At 41.9% G+C, this 23,241-nt stretch overlaps 1 protein-coding gene across 1 annotated transcript in view; it reads left to right on the forward strand.

Moving 5' to 3' along the window:
* The window catches only part of OBSCN (obscurin, cytoskeletal calmodulin and titin-interacting RhoGEF), a 174,429-nt gene that overhangs the window by 25,869 nt on the left and 125,319 nt on the right, over positions 1-23,241 (forward strand). The window contains exons 11-12 of the mRNA XM_031935294.1: positions 20,431-20,706; positions 21,546-21,821. Of these exons, the coding sequence (XP_031791154.1) occupies positions 20,431-20,706; positions 21,546-21,821 (552 nt within the window). The remainder of the gene's footprint in view (positions 1-20,430; positions 20,707-21,545; positions 21,822-23,241) is intronic.

Raw genomic sequence — 23,241 nt, forward strand, 5'->3', positions numbered from 1 at the left:
TGGAACTGTTTTCGTAATTTCAGTTTTGGAGTGCCATTGCTAAGGTACAGAAATAGAATTGACTTTTATATGTTGGTCTTGTATCCTGCAACCTTGTTGAACTTGTTGATTAGCTCTAATAGTTCTTTTGTGAATTCCTGAGGATTTTTTTGTACACAAGATTGTGCTATCTCTGAATAGAGACAGTTTTACTTCCTACTTTGGGACGTTTCTTCTTTTTAAAGTGTAAGCATTTACAGCTGTGCATGTCCCTCGAGCAGTGCTTTCACTGTAGTTTTGGTATGTTGTGTTTTCATTTTCATTCATCTTATTTTCTAATTTTTCTTTTAATTTCTTTTTTAAAAGTGTGTTGCTTTATTTCCACATATTTATGTATTTTCCAGTTTTCTTTCTGTTTTCTAGCTTTATTCCATCATGGTCAGAGGAGATACTTTGCCTGACTTCAACTCATAAAAACGTATTGATACTTACTTTGTGGCCTAATAGATGGTCTGTCCTGGACAGTGTTCCATACACACTTGAGGAAAATGTGTATTTTTCTCCTGTTGGTTGGAATATTCTATACAGTCTTTTGTTGATTGGAATATTCTATATAGTGTTCCCTGTGGGGGATAGGTTCCAGGACTCCTGTAGATACCAAAATCCATGGATCATCGAGTTCCTTATATAGAATGGTGTAGTGTTTGCATATAACCTACGCATATCCTTCTTTATGTTTTAAATCATCTCTAGATTACTCATAGTACCTAATACAATGTAAATGCTATATAAATAGTTGTTACATGTATTTCTAAAAATTTATATTACTTTTATTGTTGTGTCATCATTTTTTTTCCAGAATATTTTTGATCCTCGGTTGGCTGAATCTGCACACGTGGAACCTGTGAATTTGGAGGGCTGACTGTATAAATCAGTTAGGTCTAGTTGATTTATAGCGTTGTTCAAGTCCTCTTGGTTTTAATAGATCTTTTTTGTAGTCATTCTATGATTGAAAGTGGGGTAATTGAAGTCTCCAATATTGTAGACATTTTTTATTTTTGTAATTCTGTTGATTTTTTGCTTCTCATATATTGCCCTCTGCTTTAGGTGAGTATATGTTTATAATTGTGATATCTTATTGAGAGATTGGCCCTTTCGCAGTGTGTAATGTTGTTTGTTTCTTCTGGCGGTTTGGTTTCGGGGTCTGCCTTGCCTGGCATTTGGGAGCCGTTCCTGCTCTCTTTTGGCTGCTATGGTTTATGGAGCATCTTCAAGCCTTCCACCTGTTTGCGTCTTTGGCTCTAAAGTGTATGTCTTATAGATAGATGGATAATGACTTTTTAATTAAGAATTAGTTTTATAATTGAGCTGAAATTCACATAACATACAGTTAACCATTTTGAAGTGTACACTTCAGTGGCATTTAATGCATTCTCAATGTTGTGCAACCACCACCTCTGTCTAGTTTCAAAATTTTTCATCAGAAATTTTTCACCAGAACACCCCATAGTCATTGGGTTATTCCTTTACATTCTTCCCTCCCCCCATCATGTGGCCACCCCACATTTTGCTCGTTGTCTGTGTAGATTTGTTTGTTCTGGATACTTCATGTAGTAGAAATCTTGCAATATGTGTCCCGTGTATCTGGTTCTTTTACTTTGTGTAAACTTTTCAAGATTCATCCAAGTTGTGCATAACATGTTCCAGTGCTTCATTACTTTTTATGGCTGAATAGTGTTCCATTGGATGTATATATCACAGCATATCACAGATGCTGTTCATTTTTATTGCTGTTTCTGTTGCTTTTTTTTGTGCATGTTTAGTGACTTTTCTGAACTAATTCTTTAAAGTCTATGTTCCTTATCATGAGTGGCCACTGAAGCCTCTGCTCAGTGAGCTTATTGGCCAGCTGATGATTAGAACAGTGATTTTACTAGATGTCTCCAACAATAAGTCTCTCTGTCTTTGGGGCCTGTGTGTGGGAATTGGCCCATGCATTCAACACAGCTAGGCAGATGACAGCTCTACCTGTGCCTTTACTTCTGGCCTCACAGAACCTCAAGGCTAGCGAGCTGTGTGAGTGTTAGGTCTTCTCAGATGTTGCCTGAGTGTTCACACAGCCTCTGTATATGTATGACCCTCTCTGTGCCCAGGAGTGTGTTGTTGGATCTTTCCAAAGCCTCCTGTGGATGTCTTGTTCTCCAGCATTTCCTTTTAGGCTGGAGACTTTTGATTAGATTATTGTTCATTGCAACCATTCTCCACTGCTTCAAGCAGTCATGGTGTTTGTAATTACCTCTGATATTTTTTCTTTTTTTTTTTTCATATTTACATTTTACATTTATGTGATGCATTAGAATTTATAAAGCATATTCACATGCATTAATCACTAAGATGGAATTTTTTTTCTTTTTTTTATTATTATTATACTTTAAGTTCTAGGGTACATGTGCATAACGTGCAGGTTTGTTACATCTGTATACTTGTGCCATGTTGGTGTGCTGCACCCATCAACTCGTCAGCACCCATCAACTCGTCATTTACATCAGGTATAACTCCCAGTGCAATCCCTCCCCCTTCCCCCCTCCCCATGATAGGCCCCGATGTGTGATGTTCCCCTTCCCAAGTCCAAGTGATCTCATCGTTCAGTTCCCACCTATGAGTGAGAACATGCGGTGTTTGGTTTTCTGTTCTTGTGATAGTTTGCTGAGAATGATGGTTTCCAGCTGTATCCACGTCCCTACAAAGGACACAAACTCATCCTTTTTTATGGCTGCATAGTATTCCATGGTGTATATGTGCCACATTTTCTTAATCTAGTCTGTCACTGATGGACATTTGGGTTGATTCCAAGTCTTTGCTATTGTGAATAGTGCCGCAATAAACATACGTGTGCATGTGTCTTAAAAAGCAGCATGATTTATGATCCTTTGGGTAAATACCCAGTAATGGGATGGCTGGGTCATATGGTACATCTAGTTCTAGATCCTTGAGGAATTGCCATACTGTTTTCCATAATGGTTGAACTAGCTTACAGTCCCACCAACAGTGTAAAAGTGTTCCTATTTCTCCACATCCTCTCCAGCACCTGTTGTTTCCTGACTTTTTAATGATTGCCATTCTAACTGTTGTGAGATGGTATCTCATTGTGGTTTTGATTTGCATTTCTCTGATGGCCAGTGATGATGAGCATTTTTTCATGTGTCTGTTGGCTGTATGAATGTCTTCTTTTGAGAAATGTCTGTTCATATCCTTTGCCCACTTTTTGATGGGGTTGTTCGTTTTTTTCTTGTAAATTTGAGTTCTTTGTAGGTTCTGGATATTAGCCCTTTGTCAGATGAGTAAATTGCAAAAATTTTCTCCCATTCTATAGGTTGCCTGTTCACTCTGATGGTAGTTTCTTTTGCTGTGCAGAGCCTCTTTAGTTTAATTAGATCCCATTTGTCAATTTTGGCTTTTGCTGCCGTTGCTTTTGGTATTTTAGACATGAAGTCCTTGCCCATGCCTATGTCCTGAATGGTACTACCTAGATTTTCTTCTAGGGTTTTTATGGTATTAGGTCTAACATTTAAGTCTCTAATCCATCTTGAATTAATTTTCGTATAAGGAGTAAGGAAAGGATCCAGTTTCAGCTTTCTACTTATGGCTAGCCAATTTTCCCAGCACCATTTATTAAATAGGGAATCCTTTCCCCATTTCTTGTTTTTGTCAGGTTTGTCAAAGATCAGATGGCTGTAGATGTGTGGTATTATTTCTGAGGACTCTGTTCAGTTCCATTGGTCTATATCTCTGTTTTGGTACCAGTACCATGCTGTTTTGGTTACTGTAGCCTTGTAGTATAGTTTGAAGTCAGGTAGCGTGACGCCTCCAGCTTTGTTCTTTTGACTTAGGATGGTCTTGGCAATGCGGGCTCTTTTTTGGTTCCATATGAACTTTAAAGCAGTTTTTTCCAATTCTGTGAAGAAGCTCATTGGTAGCTTGATGGGGATGGCATTGAATCTATAAATAACCTTGGGCAGTACGGCCATTTTCACGATATTGATTCTTCCTATCCATGAGCATGGTATGTTCTTCCATTTGTTTGTGTCCTCTTTGATTTCACTGAGCAGTGGTTTGTAGTTCTCCTTGAAGAGGTCCTTTACATCCCTTGTAAGTTGGATTCCTAGGTATTTTATTCTCTTTGAAGCAATTGTGAATGGAAGTTCTTTCACGATTTGGCTCTCTGTTTGTCTGTTACTGGTGTATAAGAATGCTTGTGATTTTTGCACATTAATTTTGTATCCTGAGACTTTGCTGAAGTTGCTTATCAGCTTAAGGAGATTTTGGGCTGAGACAATGGGGTTTTCTAAATATACAATCATGTCATCTGCAAACAGGGACAATTTGACTTCTTCTTTTCCTAACTGAATACCCTTGATTTCTTTCTCTTGCCTGATTGCCCTAGCCAGAACTTCCAACACTATGTTGAATAGGAGTGATGAGAGAGGGCATCCCTGTCTTGTGCCAGTTTTCAAAGGGAATTTTTCCAGTTTTTGCCCATTCAGTATGATATTGGCTGTGGGTTTGTCATAAAAAGCTCTTATTATTTTGAGGTACGTTCCATCAATACCGAATTTATTGAGCGTTTTTAGCATGAAGGGCTGTTGAATTTTGTCAAAGGCCTTTTCTGCATCTATTGAGATAATCATGTGGTTCTTGTCTTTGGTTCTGTTTATATGCCGGATTACATTTATTGATTTGCGAATGTTGAACCAGCCTTGCATCCCAGGGATGAAGCCCACTTGATCATGGTGGATAAGCTTTTTGATGTGCTGCTGAATCAGGTTTGTCAGTATTTTATTGAGGATTTTTGCATCAATGTTCATCAGGGATATTGGTCTAAAATTCTCTTTTTTTTGTGTGTGTCTCTGCCAGCCTTTGGTATCAGGATGATGTTGGCCTCATAAAATGAGTTAGGGAGGATTCCCTCTTTTTCTATTGATTGGAATAGTTTCAGAAGGAATGGTACCAGCTCCTCCTTGTACCTCTGGTAGAATTCAGCTGTGAATCCATCTGGTCCTGGACTTTTTTTGGTTGGTAGGCTATTAATTATTGCCTCAATTTCGGAACCTGCTGTTGGTCTATTCAGGGATTCAACTTCTTCCTGGTTTAGTCTTGGAAGAGTGTAAGTGTCCAGGAAATTATCCATTTCTTCTAGATTTTCTAGTTTATTTGCGTAGAGGTGTTTATAGTATTCTCTGTATTTTGTATTTCTGTAGTTTGTATTTCTGTGGGGTCGGTGGTGATATCCCCTTTATCATTTTTTATTGCATCTATTTGATTCTTCTCTCTTTTCTTCTTTATTAGTCTTGCTAGCGGTCTGTCAATTTTATTGATCTTTTCAAAAAACCAACTCCTGGATTCATTGATTTTTTGGAGGGTTTTTTGTGTCTCTATCTCCTTCAGTTCTGCTCTGATCTTAGTTATTTCTTGTCTTCTGCTAGCTTTTGAATGTGTTTGCTCTTGCCTCTCTAGTTCTTTTAATTATGATGTTAGAGTGTCCATTTTAGATCTTTCCAGCTTTCTCTTGTGGGCATTTAGTGCTATAAATTTCCCTCTACATACTGCTTTAAATGTGTCCCAGAGATTCTGGTATGTTGTAAAAATCTTTGTTCTCATTGGTTTCAAAGAACATCTTTATTTCTGCCCTCATTTCGTTATGTACCCAGTACTCATTCAGGAGCAGGTTGTTCAGTTTCCATGTAGTTGAGCGGTTTTGATTGAGTTTCTTAGTCCTGAGTTCTAGTTTGATTGCACTGTGGTCTGAAAGACAGTTTGTTATAATTTCTGTTCTTGTACATTTGCTGAGGAGTGCTTTACTTCCAATTATGTGGTCAATTTTGGAATAAGTGCGATGTGGTGCTGAGAAGAATGTATATTCTGTTGATTTGGGGTGGAGAGTTCTATAGATGTCTATTAGGTCTGCTTGCTGCAGAGCTGAGTCCAATTCCTGGATATCCTTGTTAACTTTCTGTCTCGTTGATCTGTCTAATGTTGACAGTGGGGTGTTGAAGTCTCCCATTATTATTGTATGGGAGTCTAAGTCTCTTTGTAAGTCTCTAAGGACTTGCTTTATGAATCTGGGTGCTCCTGTATTGGGTGCATATATATTTAGGATAGTTAGCTCTTCCTGTTGAATTGATCCCTTTACCATTATGTAATGGCCTTCTTTGTCTCTTTTGATCTTTGATGGTTTAAAGTCTGTTTTATCAGAGACTAGGATTGCAACCCCTGCTTTTTTTTGTTCTCCATTTGCTTGGTAGATCTTCCTCCATCCCTTTATTTTGAGCCTCTGTATGTCTCTGCATGTGAGATGGGTCTCCTGAATACAGCAGACTGATGGGTCTTGACTCTTTATCCAGTTTGCCAGTCTGTGTCTTTTAATTGGAGCATTTAGTCCATTTACATTTAAGGTTAATATTGCTTTGTGTGAATTTGATCCTGCCATTATGATATTAACTGGTTATTTTGCTCGTTAGTTGATGCAGTTTCTTCCTAGCCTCGATGGTCTTTACATTTTGGCATGTTTTTGCAATGGCTGGTACCGGTTGTTCCTTTCCATGTTTGGTGCTTCCTTCAGGGTCTCTTGTAAGGCAGGCCTGGTGGTGACAAAATCTTTAAGCATTTGCTTATCTGTAAAGGATTTTATTTCTCCTTCACTTATGAAACTTAGTTTGGCTGGATATGAAATTCTGGGTTTAAAATTCTTTTCTTTAAGAATGTTGAAGATTGGCCCCCACTCTCTTCTGGCTTGGAGAGTTTCTGCCGAGAGATCTGCTGTCAGTCTGATGGGCTTCCCTTTGTTGGTAACCCGACCTTTCTCTCTGGCTGCCCTTAAGATTTTTTCCTTCATTTCAACTTTGGTGAATCTGGCAATTATGTGTCTTGGAGTTGCTCTTCTGGAGGAGTATCTTTGTGGCGTTCTCTGTATTTCCTGAATTTGAATGTTGGCCTGCCCTGCTAGGTTGGGGAAGTTCTCCTGGATGATATCCTGCAGAGTGTTTTCCAACTTGGTTCCATTTTCCCCCTCACTTTCAGGCACCCCAATCTGACGTAGATTTGGTCTTTTTACATAATCCCATACTTCTTGCAGGCTTTGTTCATTTCTTTTTCTTCTTTTTTCTTTTGGTTTCTCTTCTCACTTCATTTCATTCATTTGATCCTCAATCGCTGATACTCTTTCTTCCAGTTGATCGAGTCGGTTACTGAAGCTTGTGCATTTGTCACGTGTTTCTCGTGTCATGGTTTTCATCTCTGTCATTTCGTTTATGATCTTCTCTGCATTAATTATTCTAGCTATCAATTCTTCCACTCTTTTTTCAAGATTTTTAGTTTCTTTGCGCTGGGTACGTAATTCCTCCTTTAGCTCTGAGAAGTTTGATGGACTGAAGCCTTCTTCTCTCATCTCGTCGAAGTCATTCTCTGTCCAGCTTTGATCCATTGCTGGCAATGAGCTACGCTCCTTTGCAGGGGGAGATGCACTCTTATTTTTTGAATTTCCAGCTTTTCTTCCCTGCTTTTTCCCCATCTTTGTGGTTTTATCTGCCTCTGGTCTTTGATGATGGTGACATACTGATGGGGTTTTGGTATAGGTGTCCTTCCTGTTTGATAGTTTTCCTTCTAACACTCAGGACCCTCAGCTGTAGGTCTGTTGGAGATTGCTTGAGGTCCACTTCAGACCCTGTTTGCCTGGGGATCAGCAGCAGAGGCTGCAGAAGATAGAATATTGCTGAACAGCGAGTGAACCTGTCTGATTCTTACTTTGGAAGCTTCCTCTCAGGGGTGTACTCCACCGTGTGAGGTGTGGGGTGTCAGTCTGCCCCTAGTGGGGGATGTCTCCCAGTTAGGCTACTCAGGGGTCAGGGACCCACTTGAGCAGGCAGTCTGTCCCTTCTCAGATCTCAACCTCTGTGTTGGGAGATCCACTGCTCTCTTCAAAGCTGTCAGACAGAGTTGTTTGCCTCTGCAGAGGTGTCTGCTGCTTTATTTGTTGTTGTTGTTGTTGTTGTTGTTTAGCTGTGCCCTGTCCCCAGAGGTGGAGTCTACAGAGACAGGCAGGCTTCCTTGAGCTGCTGTGAGCTCCACCCAGTTCGAGCTTCCCAGAGGCTTTGTTTACCTACTTAAGCCTCAGCAATGGTGGGCGCCCCTCCCCCAGCCTGACTGCTGCCTTGCGGTTAGATGGCAGACTGCTGTGCTAGCAATGAGGGAGGCTCCGTGGGCGTGGGACCCTCCTGGCCAGGTGTGGGATATAATCTCCTGGTGTGCCGGTTTGCTTAAAGCGCAGTATTGGGGTGGGAGTTACCCGATTTTCCAGGTGTTGTGTGTCTCAGTTCCCCTGGCTAGGAAACGGGATTCCCTTCCCCCTTGCGCTTCCCAGGTGAGGCGATGCCTTGCCCTGCTTCACCTCTCGCTGGTCGGGCTGCAGCAGCTGACCAGCACCTATTGTCCCGCACTCCCTAGTGAGATGACCCCAGTACCTCAGTTGAAAATGCAGAAATCACCGGTCTTCTGTGTCGCTGGCGCTGGGAGTTGGAGACTGGAGCTGTTCCTATTCGGCCATCTTGCTCCGCTCCCCCACTAAGATCACCTCTGATATTTTTTCAACAAATGCTTCTGGCGAAAATGCTTTTGTACTGGGTGAACTACTCAGGTCAAATAAATGCAGCTGTGGTGAGCAATTTTTCCAGGGAGCTACCAAACTGGTGAAACAATGACAGTACTCTAGGAATGGCCCTCTCTGCTGATTGCCAGGTTATGGTCTTCATCCTGATTGTGGACTGTCGGTTTTCACAGTTATCTCAGAGCTGGAGGCTGGTAGGTTTAAGAGTTGGGCGAGTCAAAACACCACACATCTAGCTGTTCTTACTGAGATGCACTGGTTTTTCTTGGATGAATGCTCCCCAGATTGCTGCAAGTCTTTGATTAATTTTCAGACTTCTGAAAAGTTGATTCCAACATATGTTTTTGGCCAGTGCTTTTCTTTCTTTTGTGGAGGAGAGGTTTTTCAGAAGTTATTATTTTGTCATTTTTGCTGACATCTCTGCCAGGGGTTTTTGAATATTGAACCAGCCTTGCATTCTTGGGATGTGTTTGTGTTTGTGTTTGGAGTGTGTTATTCTTTTTACCTACTGGATTCAGTTGGCTGATATGTTGCTGAGTATTTTTATTTTTATGTTAATGGAGAATTTTAGTTTGTGGTTTTCATATACTGTCTTTGTGTGGTTTTGATATCAGGGTAACGCTGTCCTCAAAAAAATGGAATGGAAAGCATTCCCCTTCTCTTCTGTTTTCAGGAAGATATTGTGTAGAATTGATATTATTTCTGTTACTTTTAAAATATCTTTTTAAGTTATTTCATTGACAAAGCAAGTAAAGCCATCTTGGCCTAGAGATTTCTTTTCATGGAATATTTAAATCACTAAGACAATTTATTTAATAGCTGTGGGACTGTACAAGTTGTCTATTTCATCTTGGGTGAGTATTGGTAATTTGTGGTTTCTGAGGAATTGGTCCATTTGATCAAATGGATTTAATTTATGTGCATGGTGTATGGAGTTGTTTGTAGTGTTTCCTTATTACCATAGTGTCTGTAGGGTCTGCAGGGATACCCTTGTTTCATTACTGATATTGTTAGTTTGTCTTTGCTCTCTCTTTTTTTCTTTGTCTTGGTAGAGGTTTGTCAGTTTTATTGATCTTTTCAAGGAACCAGCTTTATGTTTCATTGATTTTCTCTATTTTCATCAACGTTATTGATTTCTGCTTTTATCTTTATTTCTGTCCTTCTTGCTCTGGGTTTAGTTTGCTCTTCCTTTCCTAATTTCCTAAGGTACACTATTAGTTTGCTGATTGAAATACTTCTTGCTAATATAAATATTTCATACAGCAATTTTTTTCTCTAAGCACTGCTTTAGCTTCATCACAAACATTCTGATGTGGTATTTTCTTTCTTTCTTTCTTTCTTTTCTTTTTTTTTTTTTTGAGACAAATTCTCGCTCTTATCCCCTAGGCTGGAGTGCGATGGCACAATCTCAGCTCACTGCAACCTCCGCCTCCCATATTCAAGTGATTCTCCTGGCTCAGCCTCCTGTGTAGCTGGGATTACAGGCACCTGCCACCATGCGTGGGTAATTTTTGTATTTTCAGTAGAGACAGGGTTTCACCATATTGGCCAGGTTGATCTTGAACTCCTGACCTCAGGTGATCTGCCCGCCTTAGCCTCCCAAAGTGCTAGGATTACAGGCGTGAGCCACCATGCCCGGCCCTGATGTGGTATTTTCATTGTTGTCCAGTTGAAGATAATTTCTAATGTCCCTTGATACTGCATCTTAAATGTGTGGATTATTTAGAAGTGTGCTTAATTTCCATGTGTTCAGAGATTTTACTATTACCTTTCTGTTATTGATTTGTAGTCTAATTCCATTTTGATCAGATAACATAACTTCGAAACATTTCAGTTCTCTTAAATTTATTTCGTGAACCAGAATATGTCCTAGGTGGGCGAACATTCTATGTGTTCTGGAAAGGAATGTGTTTTCTCCTGTTGTTGGGTAGATCCTACCAGTGTCACTTAGGTCATGGTGGCTCATGGTTCAGTTCATCTGTATCCTTGATGCTTTTCTGTCTGCCAGTTTTATCAGTTATTAAGATAAGAGTGAAATTCTCAGCTATGATTGTAGATTTGTCTGTTTTACTTTCAGTGCTGTCGATTTTTGTAGCATGTGTTTCGAAGTTCCATTGTGAAGATCATTTTGTCTTCTTTGCAGATTGACATCTTTATCCCTATGTATGTAATGTCCTTCTTTCTCCCTGGTAATTTTCTTTGTTCTGAAATTTTCATTGTTTGATATTAATATGAACAAACACTGCAGACTTGTGTTATTAGTGTTTGTATTACATGTATTTTGCCATTCTTGTACTTTGAACCTGCCCGTATCATTATGTTGGAAGTGAGTTTCTTGTAGATAATATGTAGTTGGCTCACTATTTTCCAACTGATAATCTCTGTGCTACTATGGATGTGTTTAGTCCTTTTTCATTTATGTTGTGATTAATACGTTTGGATCCAGGTTGACTATTTTATTATGTTTTTCCATTTTTCCCCTCTTTTTTTGGTTCTTCTGTTTCAACTTTTCTGCCCATTTTGGGTTATTTAGATTTTTTTTTTTTGGTAGTATTTCTTTTTAATTTATCTATTGTGATTTTTTTTGGTCACCCAGGGATTGCACTTAACATACTTAACTCTTCATCATCTACTTGAGATCAGTATTTTATCACCGCCACTGGAATATAGAACTCCTACCATCACATACATAGGTCTCTTTTACTCCCTGACCTTTAAGTTATTATGGTAGTTATCTTACGTATTATCTCTACATTCATTGAAAACCTCATCAGATATATAATTTTTGTTTTTTAACTATAAAATTTATTTTAAAGAACTCAAGAGGAGGAATATAGTCTGTTTTATTTGCCTAGATGTTCAGCATTTCTGTAACCATTCCCTCATTCCTGCTGTTGCAGGTTTCCCTGAGATATCATTTCACTTCTGTCTGAAGGACATCCTTTAGCAATTTTTTTAGAGCAGCTCTGCCATTGATGTATTTTCTTAGTTTTCCTTTATTCAGAATGTGTGTATTTTACCTGCATTCCTGAAAGATATTTTTGGTCGATTGAGAATTCTGAGTTGATGCCTCTTTTCTTTTAGCACTTGAAAAAATGTTCCACTTCCTTCTGGCCTCCATGATTAAAAAAATATTTAATTGACAAATAAAGATTGAATATATTTAAGCTGTACAACATCATGACTTTATACACACACACACACACACATAGTGAGAAATTAACAGTCATTCAAACTGTTCCCCTACAAATAATGTGTTGGTCTTCTCTGCCTGGTTTCAAAACTTTTTCTTTAATTTTTAACTCATTTAAAATGATACATGTGGGTGTGGATTTTTTTGGGTTTATTCTGTTTGGGGCTTGCCAAATTCTTTTAATGTGGTTTATGTCTTCTTCCAAATTTAGGAGATTTTTAGTCATTATTTCTTCAGATGATGGTTTCTGAACTGTATTTTATCTTCTGCTTCTAGGGATAATGACTTCAATGTTAGATCTTTCAGAATCATCTTACAGGTCCCTGAAGCTCTGTTTTTTTTGTTGTTGTTGTTGGTTTTAAATCCCTTTCTCTCTGTTGTTTGGATTGGATAATTTCTATTGACCTATCTTCAATTTCACTAACTTACTTCTGTTATTCATATTCAGTTATTGAGCCTATACATTGAATTATTTCAATTACTATCTTTTCTTCTTATAAACTTTCCACTCAGTTCTTCTTTATATCTTCTGTCTGAAGGACATCCTTTAGCAATTTTTTTAGAGCAGCTCTGCCATTGATGTATTTTCTTAGTTTTCCTTTATTCAGAATGTGTGTATTTTACCTGCATTCCTGAAAGATATTTTTGGACTTTGCTGAGACTTTTTAATGTTCCCATTCCTTTCAAGGGTATTTGCTTTTACTTGTTGAAGCATTTTTGTATTAGCTGCTTGAAAATTGTCAGATAATTCCAGTATTGGTGTCATCTTGACAGTGGTATCTGTTAGTAGTCTTTTCATGTGCATGCTACTTGATTCTTCCTATGCCCAGTAATTTCAGATGGTGTGTTGGGTATTTTGAAGACTATGTTACTTGACTTCAGGTCTTCTTTACATCGTAGGGTAATGTTGTTTTTTTTTTAAGCTGGAAATCAGCCTGGTTGACTTCTGTGGGTTGATGTCTTCAAAGCCTGAGCTGTTTGATCTGTCCGTCTGTGCACCTCCTGTGGTCATGTGTGGGCAGTGGTTTGTCCTGAGTTCAGTGACGTGTGCCTCTAGGGGGAGCCCTGGAGTTCCTGAACGACTTTATGTTGTATTTCTTGAGCGTCTCCCTTTCCAGGACCCTCTCCAGGACTTTCTGCTTTCTTGGGGCTTCCTTTTCAGTTCTACAGACAAAAAACTGGAGCTTTGTGTTTGCTGCCCTGATACTGCTTCTTATGGTTGCAACTGTATGTGCCAGAGCTGAGTGCCAGGAGGACAGAGAAAAAAAAAAAAAAAATCAGCAGTGCTTACCCTGCTTTCTTGACATCAGAACCCCTTCCACTGAAGAGGAGTGTTTCCTTTTTTTTTTTTTTTTTTTGATGGAATCTCACTCTGTCACTCAGGCTGTAGCGTAGTGGCACCATCTTGGCTCACTGCAACCGCCACCTCCCAGGTTCAAGTGATTCTCCTGCCTCAGCCTCCCAAGTAGCTGGGACTACAGGCATCTGCCACCACACTTGGCTAATTTTTTTTTTTTTTTTTTTAACTGAGACAGAGTCTTACTCTGTTGCCCAGGCTGGAGTGCAGCGGCGCGATCTTGGCTCCCTGCAACCTCCGCCTCCTAGGTTCAAGTGATTCTCCTGTCTCAGTCTCCCAAGTAGCTGGGATTACAGGCATGCACCACCACGCCTGGCTAATTTTTGTGTTTTTAGTAGAGACCGGGTTTTGCCATGTTAGCCAGGCTGATCTTGAACCCCTCACCTCAGGTGATCCATCCGCCTCAGCCTCCCAAAGTGCTAGTATTACAGGCGTGAGCCACTGTGCCTGGCCACATCTGGCTAATTTTTGTATTTTTAGTAGAGGTGGGGTTTCACCATGTGGCCAGGCTGGTCTTGAACTCCTGACCTCAAATGATCCACCCACCTTGGCCTCCCAAAGTGCTGGAATTACAGGAGTGAGCCATTGTGACTGGACAGAGTGTTTCCTCTATCAGTTTAGTTGTTCACACCTGCATGGTCTGGGGTGTGAGAGAAAGGAGAACCGCCTCTGGGTTTTGGGTGCACAGGTCATGGGATGAAGGGTGCTGGGACTTTGAATGCTGTTCCTCTGCTGTCCCCATCCACCTGCTGCTCTCCTTTCTGAGTGTTCAGATAGCGGCTCCTTGGTCTCACAGGTGAGATGGGGGGTTTGCACCTCCAGGAGTGGAGCCACCAGTAGGTGCTTTTGAAAACTGCAAGTTTTATTATAAATATGCAAATAAACCCAAACCTTGGCATTTCTTGTGAGACAAGTCTAAGCATCCTTGTGAGGGTATTTGTATCTCATTCAGGAGAATGTGGCAGGTAAACCACCAGGTAGGTAGCTGGGGACCTGATGGAGTGGCTCAGCTGCACTGAGGGGCCACCGACACTGCTGCAGGCTTCCTCCCTAGTGCAGCTGCAGGTGGGCACTCACACACACATGTATGCACACAGTGCACTTACACATACACATGCACTCGTATACATGCACTTACACACACTTGCACTCTCACACACATCTACACATATGCACGTATACATGTGCACAATGCACTCATGCACACACATATTCTCACATGCACACCTACACACACATGCAGTCACACATATGAATGTAGACACATATGCACACATGCACTCACATGCACCTACACACACTTGCATAACATACACATGCACACGTGCACTCACACATATACCACCCACACATATGAACACACACACATATGAACTCACACACATACTTGCACATACATGCATACATACCCCAACCACACATTTACATATGCATACATACATTTAAACACACACAAACAACACACAAGACATATATACACCCACATTCATAGACACACACAAACCTAAACATAATACACACATAATACCTACATATGCACTTACCTACATATATACATGCACAGACACCTCACTCTCATATACACTCATATACACGTATATCCCCCCATACACACTTACACTATATACATACATTCAAACACATGTACACTTGCACACACAGACATCTAAACACACATGTACACAAACGTAAACACATGTGCATACACATGCTTCATCTTCTCATACACACATACAAATACATGCATGATACACATACGTACACATACATGAAAACACACTTAAACATACACACACACTTGCTTGTACATGTTACGTACACCCATTAAAACACATTCCCATTCTCAAACACATCACATGCAGTATGATTGTGAGTGATTTTGTGAAGTGCATATCAAAGAGACACAGTTTCCCTGAAAGTACTTTGTGAGTCCTTCTGTAAAGCAAACATAAAAAATGTCAAAGAGCTTGGGGAAGCCCTTCCTTGGTGATCAGGCTGATTCGAGGGCCATGGAATGAGTGGCAGATGCAGCTACCCAGCTGGGTTGAGCACACTGCGGCTGTGTGACTGGATTTGCGTCTGTGCTCATGTTAGAGGTGCTCATGCAGGGTGCCAGTCTGCCATGTGCCCAGTGCTAGCACTGCTGCTGAAGACGTGTTGCTGACAGGTCGCTGTGTGGGTCCCTGCAAGATACTCACAGTGCCTGTATCGATATCCAGGTCCCTGAGAACATTTGGCTGCAGAGGTTCGGCTCTGGGACTCCTCAGCATGCTCAGTGAGGCGGTAACACTTAGTCAACTCGGTTTAAAAACACAGCAACTCTTTTAGTGATCGTTTTGAAGACAGATGTGGACTTGGAGGTGCATTTGAAAGCTGGTGTCCACTCACTTGGGCCATCCTGCACACCTGGAAAGTGGACTTTGGTCCTTAATTCCTGGGGATGAAAACATAGAAGTTTCACAGTTAGACTCTGACTGCACCATGGAGACTAGATTAGGATGAGGGGGGATCAGAGGCAGGAGGCTCTGCCCTGCCTGGTCCAGGGAGGGGAGGGCTGGGCCTGCAGAGGGACAGCAGTCCCGAGGGTGGAGAAGAGGGCTGGGCCTGCAGAGGGCCCGAGGTCCCGAGGGCGGAGAGGAGGCCATAGGCTCAAGAGCCATTTAAAAGGTGGAGCACAGACTGGGTGCGGTGGCTGACACCTGTAATCCCAGCACTTTGGGAGGCCGAAGCGGGTGGATCACGAGGTCAGGAGATCGAGACCATCCTGGCTAACATGGTGAAACTCCATCTCTACTAAAAATACAAAAAATTAGCCGGGCATGGTGGTGGGTGCCTATAGTCTCAGCTACTCGGGAGGCTGAGGCAGGAGAATGACTGAACCCGGGAGGCGGAGCTTGCAGTGAGCCAAGAATGCCCCAGTGCACTCCAGCCTGGGCAACAGAGCGAGACTCTATCAAAAAAATAAAAAATAGAAAAATAAAAAAAAAGAGGAGCTGTGGCCAGGAGGGTTCAGGGTTGAGAACAGAGGAGATGGGAGGTGAACTGCAAGCTTGGGCAGATGCATAGATGCAGGGGCTATATCTGAGATGGGGCAGTAGGCAAGGAGTAGGTGTGCAGGGAGAAACGGGTGAGGAGCTGTTCCGTCCTGTCCAACCTGGAGCTGGAGTTGCCACAAAGGCAGTGGAAAGGAGTTTCCACAAGGGAGTGCCCCAAACCATCCCACAATGGGATGGTTAGGATTCCACAGAAAGAAGCACCAAACACCAGGGTGATCAGTCCAGAGCTTTATTACAGGGACTTGTTTACAGAGGAGGACTATAGCATATGCTTGTAACAAACAGCAAGAAGGCAGATGTCCCACCCAGGTATGTCTGCCATGAGGGATCAGGGTATGGAGTTTATCTCAGGGTTGAGGACTGTGGCTCAGGGCCAAGCAGGGTGGCTTTCTCTGTATTTAGCAAGATGGCTGATTTCTCAGAGTCTCGAGCAACAACCTAAATACCTTTATCCATATCTGGTTCAAGCCTGAAAGGGAAAAGTTGCAGGTGGGTCAGGACAGATAAAGAAAGTGCTGGGGGCGCCGGGAGATATTATATTAGCCTATGTGGGACATCCAGGAGGCAGTGTCTCTCTGGGTCGGACCTCAGTCGATGCTGAGCTGGCAAGGGAGCTTTGGGATTTGTTGGCATGTCAATGGCAGGAGAGGATGTCGTGCACTGGGACACTGTGGGCAAGGGACCCTGATAACAAGACTCGCCCTGGGGCAACACTGAGGAAGCTGAGACCACCAAGGAAGAGGCCCAAAGGAGCAGGAGAAGAATCTAGAGAGTTGTGTTTTGGGGTCAGTGAAGACTTTGATGCACAGGTGATGTGCAGGCGTGAATGCCATGGTGAAACAGGAGCGACGGGGAAAGGGCTGAAGGACTGCAACCCCAATAGGCACAGCTGACCTTAACAGGAGCAACGGCTCCATGGCTGCTGAGCAGATCTGAGATGAGGATGTGGACACAGCTGGTGTCTATGGCTGTTTCCCCAAGTCAGGCTTTGAAGGGCAAGAGAGAGAGCAGGGGTAAGATGCAGGGCTGGTTCTGTCCCCTGTGGCCCCTGGTTACTGGTGTGTCATGAGGGGGTGTCAGAACCTCACCACCTGCTGCTGTCCGTCTGCCGGCCCTAGCAGAGCCACCAGGTCAACAAGGATGAGCTAGTGAAAGGCAGGCAGCTGGATGCATCATTATTTCCTTTGTAAAAATTAATTTACAACATAAAAACACCACCTTTTGTATATTGGGCACAAATATGTTTTTAAAAAATTTTTTAAAAATCTAACCTAAGTGTCCAACAGCAGATGAATGGATGAAAAATATGTGTTGTATATTATAGAATGCAGGGGGATGCTATTCAGCTGCCACTCAGCAACACGGGTGAAGCTGGAGGATGTTATGTTAAGTGAATTAAGACACAAAGACAGTTACTATACAATCTCACTTATATGTGGAATCTAAAAATGTTGAATTCACAGAAATGGAGAGTAGAGTACTAGAGTCTTGGTGAGGAGGTAGGTCATGGAGATGTTGGTCAAACTGTACAAAGTTTCAGTTGGGAGGAATAAGTTCAAGAGATCTATAGTACAACATGGTGACTATCGTTAATAACAATGTATTGTATTCTTGAAAATTGCTAGGCCCGGCGCGGTGGCTCAAGCCTGTAATCCCAGCACTTTGGGAGACTGAGATGGGCGGATCACAAGGTCAGGAGATCGAAACCGTCCTGGCTAACACAGTGAAACCCCGTCTCTACTAAAAAAAAATATGAAAAACTAGCCAGGCGAGGTGGTGGGCGCCTGTAGTCCCAGCTACTTGGGAGGCTGAGACAGGAGAATGGCATGAACCCGGGAGGCGGAGCTTGCAGTGAGCTGAGATCACGCCACTGCACTCCAGCCTGGGCGACAGAGCGAGACTCCGTCTCAAAAAAAAAAAAAAAAAAAAAGAAAATTGCTAAGAGAGTGGATTTTTAGTGTTCTCACCACAAAATGATAATATATGAGGTAATGCATATGTAAACTAGCACAATTTAGCAATTCCACAGTATATACATATTTCAGAACACATTGTTCATAATAAACGTATACTTTTTTGGAAAGTTAAAAAAGGACTTTTAGGATAAACTACAGAGTGAGGAAGATGCAATAATAAAAGAGGTCATGCAGAAAAATTTCAGAAATTATAAACAACATGAGTCCTAAAATTTATAGATTCACAAGAAATCATTGTAAGTGTAAAGAAGATAAATTCTCAGCTAGACATAACATAGTGAATTGTAGAAGGCCAAAAAACCAAGAGGAGAGCCTTAAAACTACCACACAGAAGAATATATTAACAGATCAACAGTTATCCCTCCTATAGATTTCTCAGCAGCAATGAGGAGCCCAGAAATGAAATGATGGCATAATGTCCAAAGTAGCAAGGAAAACAACCGTCAACCTAGAATTCTGCACCCAGCTAAGCTATCATTCAAAAGTGAGTGTGAAATAAAGACATTTTCAGGAAGTAGACTGACAAAGTTTACCATTCACAAAACCTTCCTGAGAGAATTACCAATAGATACACTTCATAAGAGGAAAATGTCATCTAAAGTAACAGAATAGGTACTGGAAGTAGTGATATGAGGAAACTGAAATAATGAAAAGATCCAATCCCAAGGCCTAGGATTGGATTATACCAATGGCAATTGGCCCTCTAGAAGTTGTAGGTCGTATTAGCAGTCCTTTTTGTGAGTCAGGGCTACTGCCCATTCTGCCAGTATTGCTTAAGGAATTATCTCTGAAAATACCTATACTTTGGTGTGTAGGTCACAAATTGTGCTTCTCTTTGTATACTTAGGAGATCACAGCTGGTAAATAAATGTGAGAGCCTGAATTGCAACATATACCAGTCTAAAAATTATCTAACTAGGAGGCTTCAGTTTCTGATAACTAACCTATCGTCTGCCCTGTGCATCTTCAAAATATAAAGTTATTTTTGTTGAGAAATCCAGGAAGAGGGCAGGCTTGTGGCTGAACCATCAGAGTTTTGAGATCATTCAGTTCTAGTAATTGGAATATGTCTGACCCTGTGTGTCACACTCTGTCCCCAGAGCCCAAGGTGGTGTTTGCCAAGGAGCAGGTGGCACACAGTGAGGTGCAGGCTGAGGCAGGGGCCAGGGCCACACTGAGCTGCAAGGTGGCCCAGGCCCAGACAGAGGTGACGTGGTACAAAGATGGGAAGAAGCTGAGCTCTAGCTTGAAAGTGCATGTGGAGGCCAAGGGCTACAGAGGGAGGCTGGTGGTGCAGCAGGTGGGCAAGATGGATGCCGGGGACTACAGCTGCGAGGCCAGGGGCCAGAGGGTCTCCTTCCACCTGCACATCACAGGTGGGTTTCTTGAGATCTTTCTTATGTTCCTTAGGATAGTTTTTGGTGACATTAGCATGGAGGTGCCACCTAATTGCCTCTTTTCTTACAAAGCCTCCCCTATAATAACTAGCAAGTATTAATTTTGTGCCAAGGAGCATAGATTTTGTGAATGCTACTTGTCTTTCTGCTTGCTTAAACTTCAAAACAATTCTGTGAGGAGGAACTCTGATTATTCCCATTTTAAAATAACACACAAGGAAGTAACTCACCACAGTTCACAAAGCCAGAAAATTGCAGTCAAGATTTGAACCCAGTATTCTGGGATTATTATTCTTTTTTTCTTCTTGAAGAGTTCTATCTTCAGTATTTATGTTAGCAGCTCTGCTGGTTATATATATTCCATCATTTTTTTTCTCATATGAAAACATATTTGTTCTCCCTTTGATTCTGAGGACTGTTTTATGTGGATATAACATTACAGTTTATCAGCTATTCCTCCACTCCCTAACATTTTAAAGAGGTCATTCCATTGTCGTCTGGCTTCCATATTTCCTTTGAAATATCAACTGTAAGATTTATTGTAGACATTTTAAGGGTCATGTATCTTTTTTCATCCTGTTGCTTTTAGATTTTCTTTTTGAATTTGCTTCGTGGCCTTTTTTTCTTTGATGAACCTAATTGTGGTTTCTTTTGTCTGAATCCAGGTTGGGATTGTAGAACATCTTGAGTCTGTGGGTTTATGTCTTTCATTAGCTGCTTGCTGTTACTGAATCCTGAATCTTCAGTGCCTGTGAAATGGGTTGGTCCCAGATTTGTGTCTCTAACTGTGCATCTCTTCTTGTCCACCCTCAGAGCCCAAGATGATGTTTGCAAAGGAGCAGTCGGTGCATAATGAGGTGTGGGCTGAAGTGGGGGCCAGTGCCATATTGAGCTGTGAGGTGGCCCAGGCTCAGATGGAAGTGAAGTGGTACAAGGATGGGAAGAAGCTGAGCTCTAGCTCAAAAGTGCGCATGGAGGTCAAGGGCTGCACAAGGAGGCTGGTGGTACAGCAGGTGGGCAAGGCAGATGCTGGGGAGTACAGCTGCGAAGCTGGGGGCCAGAGGGTCTCCTTTCAACTGTACATCACAGGTGAGTTTTTTGAGGTCTTTCTTATGCTTTTAGGATAATCTTTATGTACTTAGGGTGTGTATGGAGGTCCCACCCAAGGGCCTTTTTTCTCATAAAGCTTCCCCTATAATAACAACTAGCAGGTATTAATTGTGTGCTGAGGACCTAGATTTTGTGAAGTGCTTCTTGTCTTTCTGCTTGCTTAAACTTCAAAACAATTTGTAAAGAGGAACTCTGATTATTCTCATTTTAAAATAACACACAGGGAAGTAACTCACCACAGTTCACAAAGCCAGAAAATTGCAGTCAGAATTTGGACCCAATATTCTGGGATTACTATTCTTTTTTCTTCTTGTAGAACTATGTCTTCAGTATTGATGTTAGCAGGTCAGCTGGTCATATACCTTCTCTTACTTTTTATTTCTTTTGTGAACACATATTCGTTCTCCCTTTGATTCTGAGGGCTGTTTTATCTGGGTATAACATTACAGTTTAGCAGCTACTCCCTACTCCCTAACATTTTAAAGAGGTCATTCCATTATCTTCTGGTGTCCATATTTTCTTTGAAATATGAACTGTGAAATTTGTTATGGATATTTTAAGGGTCATGTACCTTTTTTCATCCTGTTGCTTTTAAGATTTTCTTTTTGATTTTGCTTTGTGGTAGTATTTCTTTTATGAACGTAGGTGTGGTTTCCTTTGTCTTCATCCTGGTTGGGATTGTAGAACATCTTGAATCTGTGGGTTTATATCTTTCATTAGTTGTTTGTTGTTGCTGAATCCTGAATCTTCAGTGCCTGTGAAATGGGTTGGTCCCAGATTTGTGTTTCTGACTGTGCATCCCTCCTGTCCACCCTCAGAGCCCAAGGCGGTGTTTGCCAAGGAGCAATCAGTGCATAATGAGGTGCAGACTGAGGCAGGAGCCAGCGCCACACTGAGCTGTGAGGTGGCCCAGGCCCAGACGGACGTGACATGGTACAAGGACGGGAAGAAGCTGAGCTCCAGTTCGAAAGTGCGTGTAGAGGCCACAGGCTGCATGCGGCAGCTGGTGGTGCAGCAGGCAAGCCAGGCAGATGCTGGGGAGTACAGCTGTGAGGCCGGGGACCAGCGGCTCTCCTTCCACCTGGATGTTTTGGGTCAGTGCTTTAGGGGTACTAACTTTGTAGAGGTGATGATGAGACTGGTTGATAGACTCTGGTGCTCTTCCCATTAGCCTTTACCTCTGTGGTTTCCTATCCTCCCAATTCCTATTTCATAACTGGTGTGGTCAAGCGAGGCCAGATGGGAAGAGTATGTGTGGAGGGACAGGGGCTGTTGCTGTGTACCTGGAATGGTGTTTATATGCAGTAATGCTCGACCATATGTTCCCATCATCTACCTAGAATCTTGCTGGTGTTTCTTCTTGTCTCTACCAGGCCCTCTGGTCAAGGTAGACCAAGTGTCTCCACCTGGGGATACGTGAATTTCCTTCTGTTGGATGTCTGGCAGCTCCCACATGCCCACATGCTTGTTCTCTCTAGTGACAGATGTTTGAATTTAACTCAGCTGGGAGAAAGGGGAGTTTCAGCCACACAGCCATACATGGAATTATCTCAATATCACACTGTGGATTATCTGATTTTCGATGTCCTGGGACCTTCTCCCTTCTTTTGCATGAACATGGAAGTTACCTGTGCACCCACAGGTAGCAAAACCTAGATCCATGTTTGTTGCAATGTCTGTGTCAAGTAAAACAGCAGCATGGATTGGTACATATGAGCCTGTGATATGCACTGCACCCATGAGGTCTGGAATTCTCTTCCAAAAACAACTCTTGTTTTCCTTTGTTTTTAGTTAGAACATGTCAGATTCTCCTTGGAGCTTGATTTTTAAATTGAGAAATTGGAAAGGAATAAGTAGCTTATATGACATCACCAGGCACTGATACAACTGAGATGCAATAATAGCATTATATTAGTCTGTTCTCACACTGCTAATAAAGACATACCCGAGAGTGGGTAAGGAAAGAGGTTTAATTGACTCACAGTTCTGCATGGCTGGGAAGGCCTCAGGAAACTTGCAAGGCCTTAGGAAACTTACAATCATGGTGGAAGGCACCTCTTCACAGGGCTTCAGGAGAAAGAATGAGTGCCGAGTGAAGAAGGGAGCTCCTTATAAAACCATCAGATCTTGGTAGTAGTCACTCACTCTTACAAGAACAGCATGCGGGAAACTGCCCCCATGATTCAATTACCCCCACCTGGTCCCACCATTGCAGCGTGGTGATTATTACTATTCAAGGTGAGATTTGGGTGGGGACACAGAGGCAAACCATATCAAGCAGCCCCTGACTGACAAAAGCAGTATTTATTCAGTAGCATTTCCCAGTAATTATGTTGTGGCTTTTCCTGACTGGGTCATAGAGAATTCTGAAACTACATTTATTTTCTTTTCATTAAGGGAATCTTCACATCAGAGATCTGTGGGCTGCAGCCCCATGTTGATGCCTGGGGCCCAACACATGACAGTCTGGTATTACCACTGGGCAGTAGTTTGTGGGTGGTTATAGATGCCAGT

The sequence above is a fragment of the Piliocolobus tephrosceles genome, chromosome 1, assembly GCF_002776525.5.
Source record: "Piliocolobus tephrosceles isolate RC106 chromosome 1, ASM277652v3, whole genome shotgun sequence".
Lineage (NCBI taxonomy): Eukaryota > Metazoa > Chordata > Mammalia > Primates > Cercopithecidae > Piliocolobus > Piliocolobus tephrosceles.